Source organism: Sycon ciliatum, chromosome 9, assembly GCF_964019385.1.
Source record: "Sycon ciliatum chromosome 9, ocSycCili1.1, whole genome shotgun sequence".
Lineage (NCBI taxonomy): Eukaryota > Metazoa > Porifera > Calcarea > Leucosolenida > Sycettidae > Sycon > Sycon ciliatum.
This window is the reverse complement of record NC_088651.1, coordinates 9948786-9966961: the sequence shown is the minus strand read 5'-3', so window position 1 is coordinate 9966961 and position 18176 is coordinate 9948786. Positions and strand designations below refer to the sequence as shown.

General features: G+C 46.7%; 1 protein-coding gene across 1 annotated transcript in view; it reads left to right on the top strand.

Annotated features, from left to right (window-relative positions):
• Window positions 1-18176, top strand: part of LOC135824246 (ankyrin repeat, PH and SEC7 domain containing protein secG-like) — a 56989-nt gene that overhangs the window by 4755 nt on the left and 34058 nt on the right. The window contains exons 2-3 of the mRNA XM_065336976.1: window positions 8343-8485; window positions 13145-13273. Coding sequence (XP_065193048.1) covers window positions 8345-8485; window positions 13145-13273 — 270 coding nt within the window. The 5' untranslated portion in view covers window positions 8343-8344. The remainder of the gene's footprint in view (window positions 1-8342; window positions 8486-13144; window positions 13274-18176) is intronic.

The following is an 18176-nucleotide window of genomic DNA, read 5'->3' as shown; positions in this document are numbered from 1 at the left end:
TTCAGGCGTGAACCAAGTGTGGATCGCTTCCGTGTTGATGTTTGATGCCACTTCTGATAGGAGTCGCTCTGTCCGTTCTAGATCTCGCTCTGCAATGTCTACTTCGACGTCCGAGAGGGGAGTTCTGGGGTGTGCTGTCATGCTTGACAGCGATCCCTGTGCGGACGACAAGTTGTTCGTAGATGTTTTCACATACGACGGAATCTGCATGTTGGGGCGAAGAGAGCATGTGGCGAAGCGGATACCAGTGGCAATGGCGAGCCCTGACTTCGTCTTGACAAATCCATGGCGAAGAGGCCCAACGGCCGATCCATAGACACCCAGGCTTTCGATAATAACGCCGTCCTGGACCCAGATGGGCACATCGTGAATTTGGATTTCCACGGAATCAGGCACCAGTTGAGTGACGCGCACTTCCACTGACATGAGATGAAAACCGTTTCGGCAAAGTCGTGTCAGAGTGTCTCGGGAATGAAACGTGGCCTTGCAGCTCAAGTTACTGGTCAGCTGCACGGATATCAGGTCGGAGTAGCCATGTTCAATCAGGGCCTCAGCAACTTCGAGGGTTTCGTGTGCAGTGGAACGTGGAAAGTCCCCGTGTTCCTCTTTAGAACTTTCGGAGAGACCGAATTCCAACTGCGATTTTCACCGGACGTGGGCATTTTGGAACGCTCTAACTATCTACTGCCTAATTTTAAACTATCCAGTCCCTACCCTGCTTCAGACCGGCCTGCTGCCGGCTGGCTCCTACAAAACCTGCGAAAAACTACGGAGCTCAAAAAAGCTAACTGCCCTGTCAGCACATAATGGTCCACGTGTGTACTGCCATTACACAATGTACACATGGTGTCAGGGAATTTTAGATCTTTGTCTGCTAATGACGGTTGTCTTGTAACCTATGTCGTACTAACAACGTTAAATCTACACTAGTACACTCATGTCTCTCTAACCCGGACCTCAAAGTTACGGGCACCTACACTATAGGTATAGCAGGCACCCTGTGGATGGGTTTTACAGTCCATTCAGAAAAAGATGGACTTCTAGCTTTTGGCCATAAATGGGTCAAATGTTGAGCTTTTTTAGAATTTTTTTCTGCAATCCCCTATAGAATCCTCTTCCAATTATGTTTCTGAAGTCTATTTCTCAAAAAAGCAAGCCATAACAAGAATAGGATTTCGGCCAGGTTTTGCCACAAGAGCACTGAATTGGGAAAAACCATCAAAATTCAGGCCGTTTGACCCTGCCTGCAACAGTGCATTGTGCGGTTCGAACCCCAGTTCAGGTACCCTTTTTGGACCCTTTTTCAAATTTCAAATTTCGCAGCACTGCACTGTGTACGATAAAATCTGGAAAAATCGCCAAATACGGGAGCTCGCCAGAGCCAGGGCCCATATTTTTGTGAATGGACTGTAGTGGTAATATTACTACTCATGTTTTGTGCAAATACTGACGTCATGTGGCAGATCTCTGGCCCTTCCCCATGCAAACGCATGTGATTGAGAGCTAGGGGCCGTCCGTAAATACATGTGTTTACTTAGAGACGTCTGACAGGCTAGGCATTTCTTGTGGGTGGGTTCTCCTGTTTCAAAAAAATACGTTTCGGAGTGCAAGCATACCATACCGCGTGTACATGTATATGTGCATGATATGGCATTGCTACAGCTAGTAGTACATGTATATGTGCATGATATGGCATTGCTACAGCTAGTAGTACATGTATATGTGCATGATATGGCATTGCTACAGCTAGTAGTACATGTATATGTGCATGATATGGCATTGCTACAGCTAGTAGTACATGTATATGTGCATGATATGGCATTGCTACAGCTAGTAGTACATGTATATGTGCATGATATGGCATTGCTACAGCTAGTAGTACATGTATATGTGCATGATATGGCATTGCTACAGCTAGTAGTACATGTATATGTGCATTATATGGCATTGCTACAGCTAGTAGTACATGTATATGTGCATGATATGGCATTGCTACAGCTAGTAGTACATAGATATGTGCATGATATGGCATTGCTACAGCTAGTAGTACATGTATATGTGCATGATATGGCATTGCTACAGCTAGTAGTACATGTATATGTGCATGATATGGCATTGCTACAGCTAGTAGTACATGTATATGTGCATGATATGGCATTGCTACAGCTAGTAGTACAGGTAGGCGTTGAGACTGTAGTGCCTGCACGGATTTCTTGCGATTTATCTTTCGTTCCGCGAATTTGTAATTTTGTACATTTCTCAAGCTTCTGTGCGGCAGCATTTTGTTTACAGGATGTAGCCTTTATCATGTTGCCATTGTCGGCAGGCACAGTGGGTTGGTCAAAGACCATGATTGAGATACGAGAGGTACCTGGTTCAAGTCCTGCCTGGGAGCGGTTTTTCCAGCCGTGCTGCTACCCACAGTCAACTGGGAACTTGTGGCCAGGCACAAGGGGTACATGGATGCAGCTAATGGGGTCGCTTTCGGCACTTGTGCCAGTGGTTGTGAGACTTACCCACTCACCCCCACCGTTAGGCGCTGCATCTGCCGCTAGGGTTTATCGGGTGTTAGCGGCCGTCGTGAGTTCCCTTCGGGAACGGATACGATAATTTACTTTTTATTATTTATTGTCGGCTACGTAGAGTACCATGCTACGCATGACCCTCGAAACGTTGCGCAGATGTACCACTTCCTGCGAACTCTGCTACATGCTTATGTACTCTACCATATTTGTATACATGTGTATTTGTTGTTTTTCCACTTCTGGACTTCTGGCAGTAGTTTGTGGTTTGTCTCTGCACGTAGAATTCTTCCCTTGTTGGACTATCTCCTTGCCATTTCCTGTGTGCAATATACCGATTCTCGCTGACTCGATACTGGGAGTTAAAATTTTATGTTAAAAGAACATTGTCTGCTGTACGCGTGATTAGAGGCACATTTCCAAACCCTCTAAAAGACACACTACAATAGTCATTGCACTGCACGCGTCAGGGACACATACCTGTTCGCTAAAAACATGATAAAAGGTCAATTTTGAAAGGGTTCAAACAGGGACATGGACAAGGGTTCGCTATAATTATCACGAAATTCGCTATATGCGAGTTTGTTATAAGTGGAGTCGCCTGTACTGCATATGTGTGCATAGTATCAAGGGTATATATCCCCCGTTATAATCTCTTGATAGTATGGTGTTGATTATGAGTGGTATTATCTGCAGTTTTGGGGGGTGGGTGGGTGGGTCAAGAAAGAAACGCCTGTTAGACGTCTCTAAGTAAATACATGAAGAGAAAAAGCTTCGTTTATGGGTGGGTGGGTCAAGGGGAGTTTCGTTTTGAAAAATATTGATATACGAGACATCAAAGCATTCTTGCAGTCAAGTCAATCTATTTTTCGTTCAGGGGGGGGGGGGGGATCGTAACTACTTCAAAATATACTTTTCTTCGTTTCGTGAAAATTATCGATAATGCCGGATAGCCCCTTCTGGACATTTCAGAGTTACAGACCATTCCAAGTTACAGGCAGTGTCTGGTCTGGGACCGCCCGGAAAAGAGAGATACAATGTATGAGTATGAAGTCGGCATGGAAACAAGCTTCAAATCTAAAAGAAATCAATAGTTAGGATTCAGCAAATTGAAAGAACCCATATAATTAGATACCGTAATTTCCGGAGTGTTAGCCGCACATAGGTCTAAGCCGCACCCCCCGCCCCTCCCCCGTCGGGTCCAACATTGGTAGTTTTGTTGACATTCGGTATAAAAGCCGCACGTCAGACTGATTCTGTGTTTACATGAGAGTTTCCAACCCGGGTCGAGTTCAGCCCAGGTTGAAAGTCTGTATGATAGACAAAATAGGTGAGCGTTAACATTAAGACAGTTGACCCGGGTCAAATACTGATATGCTGCCAAAAGTCCACTGTATGGTCACGTGAATACTTTCGCGCAAAATTTGCATTTGCAGTACTATTCAAACCTGGCGCGAGATACGCACAGAAGTATGTTTGTACGATTTTCTCGCCCCGGGTTGATTTCGACTCTCTCCTTGGGGGGGGGGGGGGGGGTGAAATCAATCCGGGGCGAAAATTCAACCCGGGTCAAGCCCAATGCGTCATGTAAACGCGCCATTCATTTTGTTTACATGGCGGATTGAAATCGGTCGAACTCGACCCGGGTTGAGAACTCTCATGTAAACACTCACATCACGTGACGAACCCGTGTACATTATTTGCACCCTTTGCATGATAGATTCATGGCTGTACGCAATCCTGCTTTGGGTTCATCTATCTTGTGGTCACTTTGCACTGTTTGCCAGAGTAACCTTTCGAACCATGTCACGTGATGTGAAGTTCTGCCGTCGCAAAAACTGCATAGAGGCAGTGCAGGCAGTTGCACACTCTTGGGGTTATGTACTCTTGCTTATTACCTATGCCAAGGATGTCCAGTGATAAACGTGATCGTTGACATCTCACTGCGAACCACTTATAGCACCAGAAGACAACATAAGTGAAGTGTCCAGCACAGAATCCACTTTGGTTATTCGATAAAAACCTATTCACAAGACCACTTATTCAACGCAGTACGATCAATGAGAGGACTTGCGTAGTACGGTTGGATACACAATGGGGCAGAAGTTCGAGAAAGATCCCGATGCCTTTCCTGGATGTTGCAAGGTTATCAATGACCCATGGCCAATGCTCCTCATGAGGATCATATTATTATTACTTTTTTAAAAAGGATCAATCGGGGAAGTGAACTGCCTGAAAAGAGAAACAACGCCAGACCCCCGGGACTCGAACCCGCCGGGACCTTGCTTGTCATGAGCAATGCTCTAACCACTGAGCTATGGGACCAGGCAGACCCTAGAAGGCGCAGACAAGTTTTTCAGTCTGTCAGCACTTGTTGGGGAAGTGATTTATTGCATGTCACGTGAGGGTTGCCTGTACTACAGCCAATGAGCGCTCTTGCTCAGTGGTCTGTATTTCTCGGTATTGCCAGCTCAGGCGGGCAATAGCTTTCAGTATATTGCCCGCTGAATCCGATCACTCTGCGCATGCCCGTTCGTCAGTTGAGTCCTTCACATCTCCGGAGCAGGTTGTCATTTTGGTGCGATCGATGGTAGATGGACAACATCGCCATCAGACACCGATCACCAAAAGAAGCAACAGGCTCGAAAAAACGGGGGACTCTACTGGCGACGAGTATGTACAGAATAATCGGATTCAACAGTCAATACGCCAAAAAGCTACTGCCTACCTGCACGGACTTGTCTCTTCTCTCCGAAGTTAGGACCGGCATTGATGATGTGAGTCGGCCTTCGTTGACCAACTGTTCGAAGAGCTCAGGGAGCATCGCAAGCGCAGGCACCTTGAAAACAAACGGGAGGTGAAATAAAACCTACCTTGTAAATAATTGTTTCCAGTCTTGGACGTATCCGGCATCGCACCACAAGAAAAGTAATGGTGAAGAAATTAAAAATCAGTTCTCAAACTTTCAAAGCATCAAACGACGTACATTTCAGAATTTTCTCAACGAACTCCAAGTCCACAGCAGGATCCAGGTCGAAGAGGTGCAAAAAAAGGACTTGCAATGCTGATCTGCACTCTATATAGAACGTGGGTGTCAAGCATGCAATAAATGATTTACAGCACCTCGTACGCGCTCGTACACGTCCAATACCGGCTTGATACATGACCTCAGCCGGTATTGCCCTTGTACTCGCTTGTACTCGGGCTGTAAATCATACGTATGATACAGGAAGCAAGAAGTCATTTTGGCTCTTCCCTCGCGCTGTTGAACACTTTGGAAAGTACCGTAAAGTACCGCCAAAGCGCCCCACCATCTCGTCCTTTCGTGGTCATATTGTGGAGGTGATCTCCTATCTGTAGGTCATACAACACGAACCTTGTACACATATTGCGCGCTGTGCAGTCAATCCGTACTCAATTTACCTTCAAGCGGACACAAGCTCCACACAAAATCAGCAAAGTGTGACTTTAGTATACTAAGGTTCTCACACCGTACAAACTTCGTTGCACTCTGCCATACGATTTTCCTTTCCCTGGCTGTAAAATCAAGATGGGGCGCTCTCGCGAGACGGGGCTTTCTGGCGGTACTTTACGATACATGTATGAGCAACTTGACTTGCAGTGTTGTTGCCAGAACTACTCTGAGGGGCCGTTTACATGAGAAAAATAAGCCCGGGCTTATTCAACCCTAGGCTTACGATACGCCCGCCTTGATCAGTCACCCAAGTCATTTTAGAGCGCGCGTTTACATGGTCAGGCGGGCTTATTCAGCTCGCCCCGAGCTGAACTAGCCCTACCCTTGACCCCCGAGCTTATCCAACCCCCAGGGCTTATTTTGTCATGTAAACGGTCAAGAAGGGCTTATAAGCGAGTTTTTCCGTATTTTTCGATTTTGCCTCGTGAACCTGAGAGAATGCGGCCGTGGACAGCGCGTCTCTTTTATTTATTTCTTGGTATGTTTTCTTCTGTTTTTTTGTCCAGTGGAAGGTCCTAGCCCATCCTTCACCTTCTCGAAAAATAAGTGACAATTGGAAAGGCAGTAGAAACCTGAGCTGGCATTTCTTGATCCAAATTTCATCAAACACGAACATTTACCACTGCGTTCATGTGCGATTTGAAAAATATAATGCGCGCAGAACTCGCAGTCACTCACCTGAACTCAGCCCCGTACAACCGTCATGTAAACGGTTGAAAAATAAGCCCAAGGCGAATAAGCCCGGGCTTATTTTCCTCATGTAAACGGCCCCTAAGAGACAGTGCTCTTATAGTATAGTGTCGACTATCCGCACCACTCGGGGTGCGGACTGTCTCCAGGGGGTTCGGATGAGAAGATTGTTTGGATAAGGGCGCAGTCACACATCAATCTAAAACATACATATTCCCGCATGTTATCATCATTTTTCTTTGTTAATGCGATTAATAGTATAAGTGAAGCGGACATTACAAAATGATGAATGAGAATACATGTATCTAAAATGGTTGTTCCTAATCGATTTTCTTGAGACTATCGTCAGGGGAAATCGTCTCACAATAGAGGCTATACGGAGAAACAAACTACTTATAGGTTATCGGATAGTGGGAAGAATACAAGGTGAGGTGTGAAAAAAAAACTAAGTGGGAGAGAAGACGAAAGAAATTAGACGAAAAGATGTGAGAGTGTTCTGACGGTGTGAGCTACTACAAAAGGTGAGTGAAATGAAGGCGTGGAAGCAGGTGAATGTGATAGAGTGAGGAACTGTGAGGTGTAGGTGTATGCGAATGAATACGTGTGTGAATGCTAGTTGAAGAGTCTCAGTTTTGTGACATTTTCTTTCTGAATGCATAGATTAGGATTGTGTTTACGAATGAAAACAGCTTTTAATACCTTAAGTTCACGAAACCTACGAGCACGACACAAAACAGTGAAGCATGAATCATCATACACTGAGCGGCATTGGCTACTAGACAAGAGGTGTTTCTTAATTGCTGACCCTTTCGTTGTGGTCTCACCTTCAGTCCGGTCATCCTCATCTTGGTTGTCCAACTCACTCTCTTCATCACTGCTCTCACCTTCCTCATCCTCTTCCTCTTCCATCCCGTCCTCTGCACCCAACGACAATCCCACGCTACTGCTCGCTGTTGTTTGACGCCACACCGTCAGAACACTCTCACATATTTTCGTCTAATTTCTTTCGTCTTCTCTCCCACTTAGTTTTTTTTCACACCTCACCTTGTATTCTTCCCACTATCCGATAACCTATAAGTAGTTTGTTTCTCCGTATAGCCTCTATTGTGAGACGATTTTCCCTGATGATAGTCTCAAGAAAATCGATTAGGAACAACCATTTTAGATACATGTATTCTCATTCATCATTTTGTAATGTCCGCTTCACTTATACTATTAATCGCATTAATAAAGTTATTGTCTCCTCGTCGCCTTTTCATTTTTCTTTGTCTTTGGCAGTACAGCAGAGACTAGGCGCACTTCAGCTCCTTACAATGACACTATCGTTGTACATTTTGACTCCAACCTGTTGTAATACATATTGTGCATCGCTTGAATGGTGCTCCGAGTGGGGAAAATCAGCAAAAATCTCGAAAAGCTGCTATGATCCAACCCTATCCGGATAGTCGATCATCCGGATAGTTGACGTCTGGGTAATCGTCTACTGTATTCTTTAAAATCTAGAAGCCCTTCATGTGCCCCAGGTCACCAGTAGAGGCTTGGCTATTCTTATAACTCTTGATCAGGGTCACTATTACAGACTGGGCTATTCATTACGATGTTGTATCTGATGTGGTGTGTTTAGTGGATATGTTTGTGTTTGATATGCCTTACAGTGATGGCAGCGGTGAATGTAGAGAGGATCTATCGGTACGCTAGGGAGGATAAAGTGGAGGAGCTAAAAGCAGAGATACTTGAAGATGGTGTGCTCAAAGAAGAAATCAAATGCCATACTGGTACCAGGGGAGATCCATTGTTGGTATGCAGAACTTTAGAATTGTGCTACAATCTGTCTGCATGGTAAAGTGCTGTCGCATGAGTGTCAGGCTGAGTGTGTGTATGTGTGTGTGTGGGCGTGCGTGCATGCGTGCGTGCGTGCACTGTACATCGACACATTTTCGGCTTATTCAAATTTCGGCCTCCCAGGGCATCATATTTTCAGCCTGTACTGCTGTCGCCTGTATGTACTGTCACACTAAACTTTGCAAAACCAAAATTTCGGCCGCAACAAATTTTCGGCCAAACATGACCAAGCCGAAAATAGCCGAAAATAAATATGTGCTGAATATTTGTAGACTCACAGTACGTGTGTGTGTGAGAAAACGAGAGAGTGTGTGTGTGTGTGTGTGTGTGCGTGCGTGCGTGCGTACATGTATGTGTGTGTGTGTGTGCGTGCGTGCGTGCGTGGGTACGTGCGAAAGGGAGAAAAGAAGGCGTGGGATTATTGTTGAATGCGAAGGCGACGGAGTTGTGGCGACGTGGCGGCGAGCAATGGAAAGCTATCAGTTCGCGCATTGTAACTGCACGGATTCTAGTCGGAGCGAAGGGCTACGAGATACGACAGGGTAGCAATCTCAAGGGGCGGTCTGACTTCTTCGTGACAGTCGTCAGCGCCTACGCTCCAACAACCAAGGCCACGCCGGTAGTCAAGGATCGTTTCTTTTCTGCCACTCATAGCGTATTTCAATGCTCATGTTGGTTCAGCATGCGACCTGATGTTTGGTGATGTTGCGCGTTTCGATGACATGCGTGGCGACGGTGATGGCTGGAGTCGTGTGCGTGACCGGCTTTTGATCATGCACTGAGGCTGGGGAAAACTTTCGCTCGTTTTGTGCGATCCATGATCTGTCCATCATGTCCTGCCTAAAACACAGTCCAACAAGCGGAGGACGCCCTATGCCGTGCATAGGCTGCAGAGCGATCACATCTTAGAGTCGTTTCGTAAGGAGATGGAGAATGCCTGCGAACGGGCTCCTGACATAGATGAGAATAGCAATGTCAAGGAGGCTTGGGACGCTGCATGTACTGATATATTCAAGATTTTGCATCTAGGGTGCTGGGCCACGGCAAACGCAGACAACATTACTGGTTTCTGGAGAGCCAGACAATGTTGGAGCCCTTGGTTGAGGAGAACCAGTTGATACATGAGCGTACGCGTGCAAACAATAGTGCCTCAACGCAAAGGGAATTCCAGGCTGCCCAAAGGTCAGTGAGCCGAGAGGTTTGTCCGGCGAAGGAGAGGTGGATTGCGGAGGTCGCTACCGGCGCAGAAAACGCACAAAAGGATGGTTGCACGCGCTGGAAATCCAACAGGAAACTGCAGGGAGTACATTCTGGGAGACAACCGGTTACCACTTCAGCCGTTTACAATCAAGAAGGTGTTTTAACGTCCAGCCCTGACAGTGTCAGGGATTGCTGGAGTCACCACTTTGCGCAGGTATTCACCATTGTTAGTAATGTTGATATCACTGTGTTACAGAGTATACCTACTGAGGAGCCACGTGTGAGTCTAGATCTCCCTCCAGGTTTCGACGACGTGATGTGTGCAATGCGGAGACTTAACATGGGTACAGCTGCGGGGGAGTCTGGGATTGCTCCAGAGTTCCTTCGCTACGGCGGGGAAGGCTTGCATCAGTGTATATCTAATCTTGTTCGGGCGGTGTGGTTGAGCGGTTCAGTACCTCCTGAATGGCGTGATGCGGAGATTGTCATGATTCCAAAGAAAGGAGACCTCCACTGATGTGACAATTGGCGTGGCATAAGTCTTCTGGACGTTGTTGGGAAGTTTTTTGCTCGTGTCATCCAGGTTCGCCTAATGAATACTGGCAAAGGATATTTTGCCTGAGTCGCAGTGTCGTTTTCGGAAGGGCCGTGGTTGCTTGGACATGTTGTTTGTGGCTCGCCAGCTTTTGGAGAACCCATTGAGCATACGTCCCAGCTGTACGTCCTTTTTGCCGACCTCAGAAAGACGTACCACTCAATTCCCCTTCATGCGTTGTGGCTAGTCTTGGAGAGAGTTGGTGTGCCACAGCATATGCTCGGCTTAATCTGGAGTCTCCACGATGGCCTAGAGGCCAGGATGCACGTTGCTGGAGGGCTAACAGATGCCATCTCAGGCTGTGGCCAATGGTCTCCGGCAGGGCTGTACCCTGGCACCTACTCTGTTCGATATATACTTTGCCACGGTTCTTGCCTCGTGGCGTTCCAGATCGACTGTGCCTGGTGTAACTCTGCGCTACCGCATCGGACGGAAGCTTGTTGGCGATAGGTCAGCCTAATCGAAGCTGCTGGAGACCGAGATAACGGAGTCGCAGTTTTGAGAATGATGCAGCGCTTTACGCACTGTCTCAGTGTGGGGTGGACATCAAGCGAGGGAATTTGTTAGCTGCACTGCGCGTTGGGGCTTGTCCGTGAGCACTTCCAAGACGAAGGTGATGGCCGTGGGTGATAACTCAGCTCAGTGTGGCGCAACTCTGGAGTCTGGTGATGTAATTGATCAGGTGGCCAGTTTAACCTACCTCGGTGGTTCTCTGGACGATAACAGTTCACTGGATGGCGAGGTAGCAGTGCAGCTGGCTAGGGCGTCACGTGTTTTTGGCTCCTTGCAGATGCCCATTTTTCAATACAAGCCCCTATCCATATGCACGAAAAGACTGGTGTATACGGCCATTGTGCTCAGCACTCTGTTTTACGGTGCCGAGACCTGGGCACTGAAGGCGACACACCTGCGGCGGCCGAACGTCTTCCATCACGGGTGCAGTCGTGCCATCCTTGGTGTATCCCGCTCCACACAGTGGCAGGACAGGCTTACCAGCGAGGAGATTGCAAAGCGAGGCAGACTCCCAGCAGACATCGGTGAGCTTCAGCTATGCCATCGTCTTCGCTGGCTTGGCCACATTGCCAGTATGGATTCCCGCCGGCTCCCCAAGCAGGTTCTCTTCGGGGAACTTCCTTCACGGGGCCCCAGTAATGGCCTCAGGAAGAGATGGTGTGAAGTGGCTAGATCTGACCTGGCCATGGCGGGGATCCCGGAAAGTGACTGGTGTGATGTGGCACAAGACAGGAGGGGAGAGTCCAGGAAGTTGTCTCGTCGTCCTCCGCCAGGGTCAGCGAAGAGTTTTCAGTGCATGTGTGGAGGAACATTTTGCCGGGCGCGTGACTTGAAGCGTCACTCCCCATATTGCTCAGCTCGCACGCTATCATCGCACTAGCGATGGGCGTTCAAGGACCAAGGTGTGTGCGTGAGTACGTGTGTGTGTGGTTGTGTGTGTATGTGTGGGTTTTGGAAGTATTGTACATTTGTAAGCTGTTCCTTGAGCTGTTTGTACAAAATGAGAATATGTTGTCTTTGCAGTTACATGTTGCTAGTCCTCATGAGTGTGTTATTAGTACCATGTGACGTGTTCTCCTGCCTTCTTTCTTTTTCACCCACTGAGTAAATGTGAAATGCTAGATTTAATATCTTACAAACTCGTTGCCTTTATATTTGTAGTCTTTGAATTCTTTCATCATTCCCTGTATAGCCCTGCGAGAATGGAATGAAAATGTTCTCCAGTTTCGCTCTGTCCTTCTGCCTGGTTCTGCAGCGTCGGTGCATGCATGGATTGACATGAGGAAATGTGCATCGTTTAGATTATGTGTGACTGCTCCCTTATCCGACCATTCTCCTTATTCGAACCCCCTGGAAACAGCCTGCACATCAAGGGATGTGAGTAGTCGGCACTTTACTACAGTAAAACATGTAATGGCGACCACTCGGATATGACGACCACTCGACCATGGCGACCACTTTTCCTTGTCATGGACGTGTGATGTATGTGTACAATATCTGTATCAGGTCACGTGTGGAGATTGCCTTGGGGGAATCTCTACCGTATCTGTTCTAGAGTTTTTGGTGATGACGGATCATTGTTCTTTTAGTTTACTAAGTAGTCTTGGTGACAACTCAAGTTTCATCTCTCCAATGTCGTTTGTTTATGTGAGCTCGAACGAACATAACAGGACGCATTCACATTCAAAACAGCTCGGTAAGGCGACCACTCGCTCAATGCGACGGACGACCATCCACTCGCGACCATGTTGCACCCTGCTAGTACATGCATATGTATACAGAGTGCACCATGCATGGTAGATCTACACATCAGTGCAGGAAGTGTAGATGTACATTAACATGGTGCATGCATGACCCTCGACAGGTCTGAGGACCCCAGGCACATGACTCATGACTCATGAGTCATGAGTCATGTGTCATGGTAGCCTAAACTAAAGTGGCATAGGTGGGTGCACTGTGATACACTGAGCAAAATAATATAATACGTCAATTGACATAATACATGTGATATTATCACATGTATTATGTCAATTGACGTGGAAATGGTCCCGTGACCCACTGAACCTGGATAAGAAGACCACCTGGCCACGGCAACCACTTTTTCTCGCCCCTTGAGGGGTCAACTTAGACAGATTTCACTGTATATTTATTATAGTCATTTGCTATTTGGCATGCTGAATTGTTTCATGGCGAGGTATTCTTTTCGTTAGTACTTAAAAGACTAGTTGTTTAGTGCTCTCTGCTCTGTTGTTTGTTATTAACTTTAGTGCACTGTGTTCTACTGTGCTGTGTTATGTTTTCTTGCAGGCAAGGTTACTGAAGGATGCCTGTAGCCACAATGCTACTTCTGTTGTCAAGTTCTTGGCAAGCACTGTTGACAAGCACATGCTGAACCATCTAGGGTATTACAGTTTCACTCTTTCTACGGGAGTACTGGTAAGTGTACTATAAGTGTGAGTGTAACGGACCATCGTTTAGAAGAACACTGCGAAGCGAAGGACTAAAGGGACCGTCACTTAATTTTGTGCCGACTACCCACCAAAAAACCTTTTCGTTTCACGTGTCAGACACGTCCGCGTACGGCTCGCTACCTTTCACGTCAAGCAATCTGTTCACGCCACATGGCTGGATCCATGGATAGTGAGTACATGCAAACATGATTGAAGACTTGCAAAATTAATCTTTACAAGTCCAGGTGCTAGGCCAAGGCGAGCTGCTATGCCTGTTTCAGCCAATCAGGAGCCTCGCTGACCGGGAAATAATAGCCAATACAATCCCGCGCGGGATGATATTCATTATTAACTGGGTTCACTTTTACCGTACCTACGGTGCACCCTGCATTGGCATGCCCCCACCCCCTCTCGATTCGATGCAATGCATCTTGCCACTGGAGTCCTTTCAATCAGAAACCCAGCGACAAAATATACTACACAGAACCGTGAGAGGGTGGGAGTATGCCAATGCAGAGTGTACCGTCGGTACAGTAAAAGTAAACGGAGAGAACTTACCTACGCGACTAAGTCCAAAACCAAATTCCACACAAACAAACAACGAACTCCAATCATTACGGAGGATTAGCAAGACGAAATTCGTGTTCGCATTCGCAAACATTTTTCAGTTCGCGAACTGGATTGCGTACTTTCGCATTTTTCGTTCGGAAAAGTAGTCGGAACACGAATCGCGGATTCGTGTCAGGGCAGTCATAAATTTACCACGCTGTACTGTCTGTACGCAATGTACGTCGTGTCAACGTCATGCATGTGCGAATTCTGTTTGCTAATCCTTCTCATAACGCGAATTCCGTCACTGAGTTCGACTTTCCTTGGAGAGCGAACGCGAACGCGAATTTCGTCTTGCTAATCCTCCGTATTATTCAACTCAACACTACGACACAAAGGAGACTTCGAAGTGCATCTGTTCTAATTCACTCTTTTTAAACTCGAAAACTACACAAAGTATCACCATCCGAGTGAATATTACTAATTGCAAGGAGAGATACCGTAACAACACGAAAAGTACAAGACGTGAAAGTGAGAGGAAAAATCGTGTACAGAATATTCAACAGTGTGAAAGAAGAAGAGCTCAGCAATCCATGTGTGATGTAGTTAAGATATGGATGCAAGATGTGACCTGCAGTGATTATCATGACACTGTATCCAGTACGATTACCACAAGAACAATCTAAAACGTAGATGCTGCTACACATCCAGTATGCCTATAATAATTATAACAAGATCAACGTTTTAGAGCGGGGACGAAACGTACGTCGCAATCGAGCTATGTCGTTGCTGTGTCATCATCTTTGTGCCATGCGCTACTTGATGTACCAGCCTGCTATGCCGGATACCGCCAGCCATGCATCGACCAGGCGCCAGGCGCGAACTGATGGTGGTGGTGGTGAGAAGGAGAGCTCTGTGCCAGAACTTTGCAGCCTAGAGAGCGTGTGTGGGCAGGCGTGTGTTTACCGCCATATTGCCAGGTGTGTCTTTACCACCATATTTATCAACCATAAGATCAACGTTCTTCTGATTGCATAGTGGCCGTTATAGTGATACAACGAAGAGTCTTGATACAACGAAATGCACTTTACTCACTGGTGCCAATGTCCGGCAATATGTACAATGTGGTTACTGCCTGCACGGACCACTGCGGACAGTGTTCAGCAAAGATCACAAACCGTTGAAAGTTCCACGCCGATCCAATGACAAGGAAGTCAGCACCAGCCTCCATACTGGCATACATAATGACGTGGTATCTCGCCGTGACTTTGAAGTATGGCCCTTACTTTGAACCAAATGACTATGTATCATAACAGTGCAATCTTCGTCCATTCTCTAGTCCAACTACTAAAATGCAACTTGTCTCCCGAGCTCCATCGCTCTCAAACCTTGACTGGATTGAAAAGAAAGGCAGCACCTTGTTTTTGGTATAGCTGTACCCTGGTAATTGTATTCAGAACGCAGTTGCGTCGATCCCCAAAATGCGTAGATGTACCTGGGATAAGTAGGATATTGACCCGCGTACTCGGGTTTTACCGTACCCTCATATCATCCCTCCTGCTACGCAGTCGGGATGATATTCGGGAGGTAACACCCTCGTACTTGGGTATTATCCTCTACGTATCTTTCTTGGCTCGATATGAGTTCGTTTATAGCTGTAGCCACCCTGTCCACGCCGGCAGGGGTTCGTATGGGTTCATGACCTTTACGTTTCTGGCGTTTGTACATTTCTGTTGTACCAGCGCTGCTGCTAATTTTTTTTATTTTTTTTTAAAAGCCTCTTGCACGGGCAAAATAACACATTTTGTGAAGAATCAACACTTAAAACGAATCATCAGATACAGTATTTACAGAGTCTGTCACTCAGTAGGATCACTGCACTGTGCAGGTTCACTGGATGCGTGCCTCCGCCGCCACTAGCACAGCAGGGGACTCAGGCACAGCAGGAGCAAACATGCTCCTTGAGCCACGCAGGCACATAGCACCACAACGCACCAGGGCAAAACCAAGGCGGCAGCGCAGCAAGGAGATAATCTGCCCGTATGGCTCCTTACTCTAATTTGTCGTAGGTTGCGCACATGGCCCTGCATGTGCCGTACGCGCGGCTCCTTCTTTGCTTTTTTTTGCTGTTTATCCCTGCTTGGGGGAATGGTCGAGAGAGAGAGAAACAAAGTGAAATGGAGTTTGTCGTAGAACTACTAGAAATAGCATAAGCGTGACTCCGCAACACAGTTCTTATTCGGAACATGCTTGAACACCATCCCAAGTCTGCTGATAATCCGCAGAAGTCCAGAACAGGAGGGAGGGTGGCTACAACTATACCTGGAGTACGAGTCTGTGCATCCCACAGGGGATATGACACAGACACAACATTCTAACACCACACATTTCATCTCGTACACGATTTAGAGGTAGTCCATCATTGTTCTGCTGCACCTCTGTGAAATTTGAGCTCTGTGGGAAAGTGGCAGCATACGCGTCAGTGTGCCATGATTCCAGCACTGAGCGCAAAGAGTTCTTACCTCATCAATCACAACTTGACACAAGTACTTAGTTCAGCTCTTGCCCCATCCTAGGGTTTTGGTGTTCCTCGCGGAGTCCAGGGCGGCAGACCATGTCACTACAGTCCATTTCAAAACTATAGACGCGTAGTGTTTTGCAAAATTCGATGGGATTTATTTAAATATTTTTTAGTTTTTTCTCCAGATTCCGTCTCTGCATCGCTTCACAATTCTGGCTATATAGGCTTTGTTTTCGCTTCAATTGAAGTTTATTTTTAGGCCAGGTTTTCCGGTTTTACATGTTATTTCTGTTTTGAAGGGTTTGACCAGTTTGTTTTAAGGGTTTGACCAGTTTGTTTCGGATTTTTGCTCCTGCTGAGACAGTGCTGCGCCCAGACTATCGCGGGTGCATTTTTGTACGGGTCCTGGTAGCCCCATGGTTTCGATCCGTGATTTCCAGTACAAGTGTGGGGCATTCGAATCCCATCACGCCTCCTGCCATTTTTTCTCTTCTTTTCTGCTTGTTTTGGATCTTGTTGTTGGGTGAAATACAGTAGGGATGATAATTATATTTCTCTTTTTGATTTGATTTGAGCCTCCCTGTTCCCTTCGCCTGACACAACGAGTGACAATGGTTTCACTCACGCCAGTTGCAAGGTGAGTTCGACGACGAGGATTTCGGATACTCGAGCGTCAATCAAAATCCAGCTCTTGTTCGAAGAAACAATGAACACGACTAATCATATCTTTCTCGGCATCACTGAGATTCTTACGGGCCTTGGAAGCCATTACAGTCAGGCACTCAGAAAATGCAAACAAGAAGAAGACTCATTTGAGACTTTCATTTCTTTTGAGACTTTCCTCACACCTTTTCATTTGCGATTTTTCGTGTTTTGCATCTTTTGTATTTCCCGCGGCGACGAAGAAAAACCTGAAAACACATCTGAAAACCAGAAAACACTCATGCAAAACTCACGGCTGTTGTGCGCTACAGTACGTACGACTCGTACGTATGAGTTCACGCGTCTATAGTTTTGAAATGGACTGTAGTGGCAGCGCTCTTTCGTCCGTGCTCGAGTTGATCCAGGACTTTTCAGTTCAACTGCTTCTGTTGCCGTCGCCTCACTAGTTTCTACTCATTGAGTATTTCCCCCCAGCGGAGCTGTACTAAAATCAAAAGGGCCCTACGAGGATTTCCAGATGTCAGAAAGTACTTTCACCAGCACACATCTCCTTTGGCGGAGCGCCTAAATCAAGTTGAATTTTTCGTCACGAAATAGGAATTGGGCGTCGACAAAAACATCTTGTGAGGACTGTCGTCGTGCTCTACCAGACGCGACGATTCCTACCTAGGAAGTCCAATGACATCTGGCAGAGATGGACGGCAGTTGGCCATCGTGAGCGAACGCTGCTACTACACTTGTAGGACAGTCAAAAGCTTTCGTTGTCACCATGAACTAATTTTTGTTTGGATGTGCACAGCAAAGCAAGAGTTTTTTTGCCGTGGCAGAAAATGATTTTTTCTGCAAGAAATGATTTTCACCTGAAGGTCGATTCTCGCTGATACTGGGCCATATATTACCACATGGCACGTGATTGTTGCCCAAACTCCAGCGAATCAGCACCACTCCCGCCACGGGCAATAATATGCGATATTGCCCGCAAAAAAATAGTTTATTTGCCCGCAATACGACTTTGGTAACGGTTTTGCAGACGGAACTGTCATCATGGCATGGACCCTCCACCAGCCGCTAGATGCTGACGCAGTCCGCACGCTGGCAGCGGACCGACGTGCATGGCGTGGAGCCCGCGCCACCTAACAAGACTGATCCTCGTGAT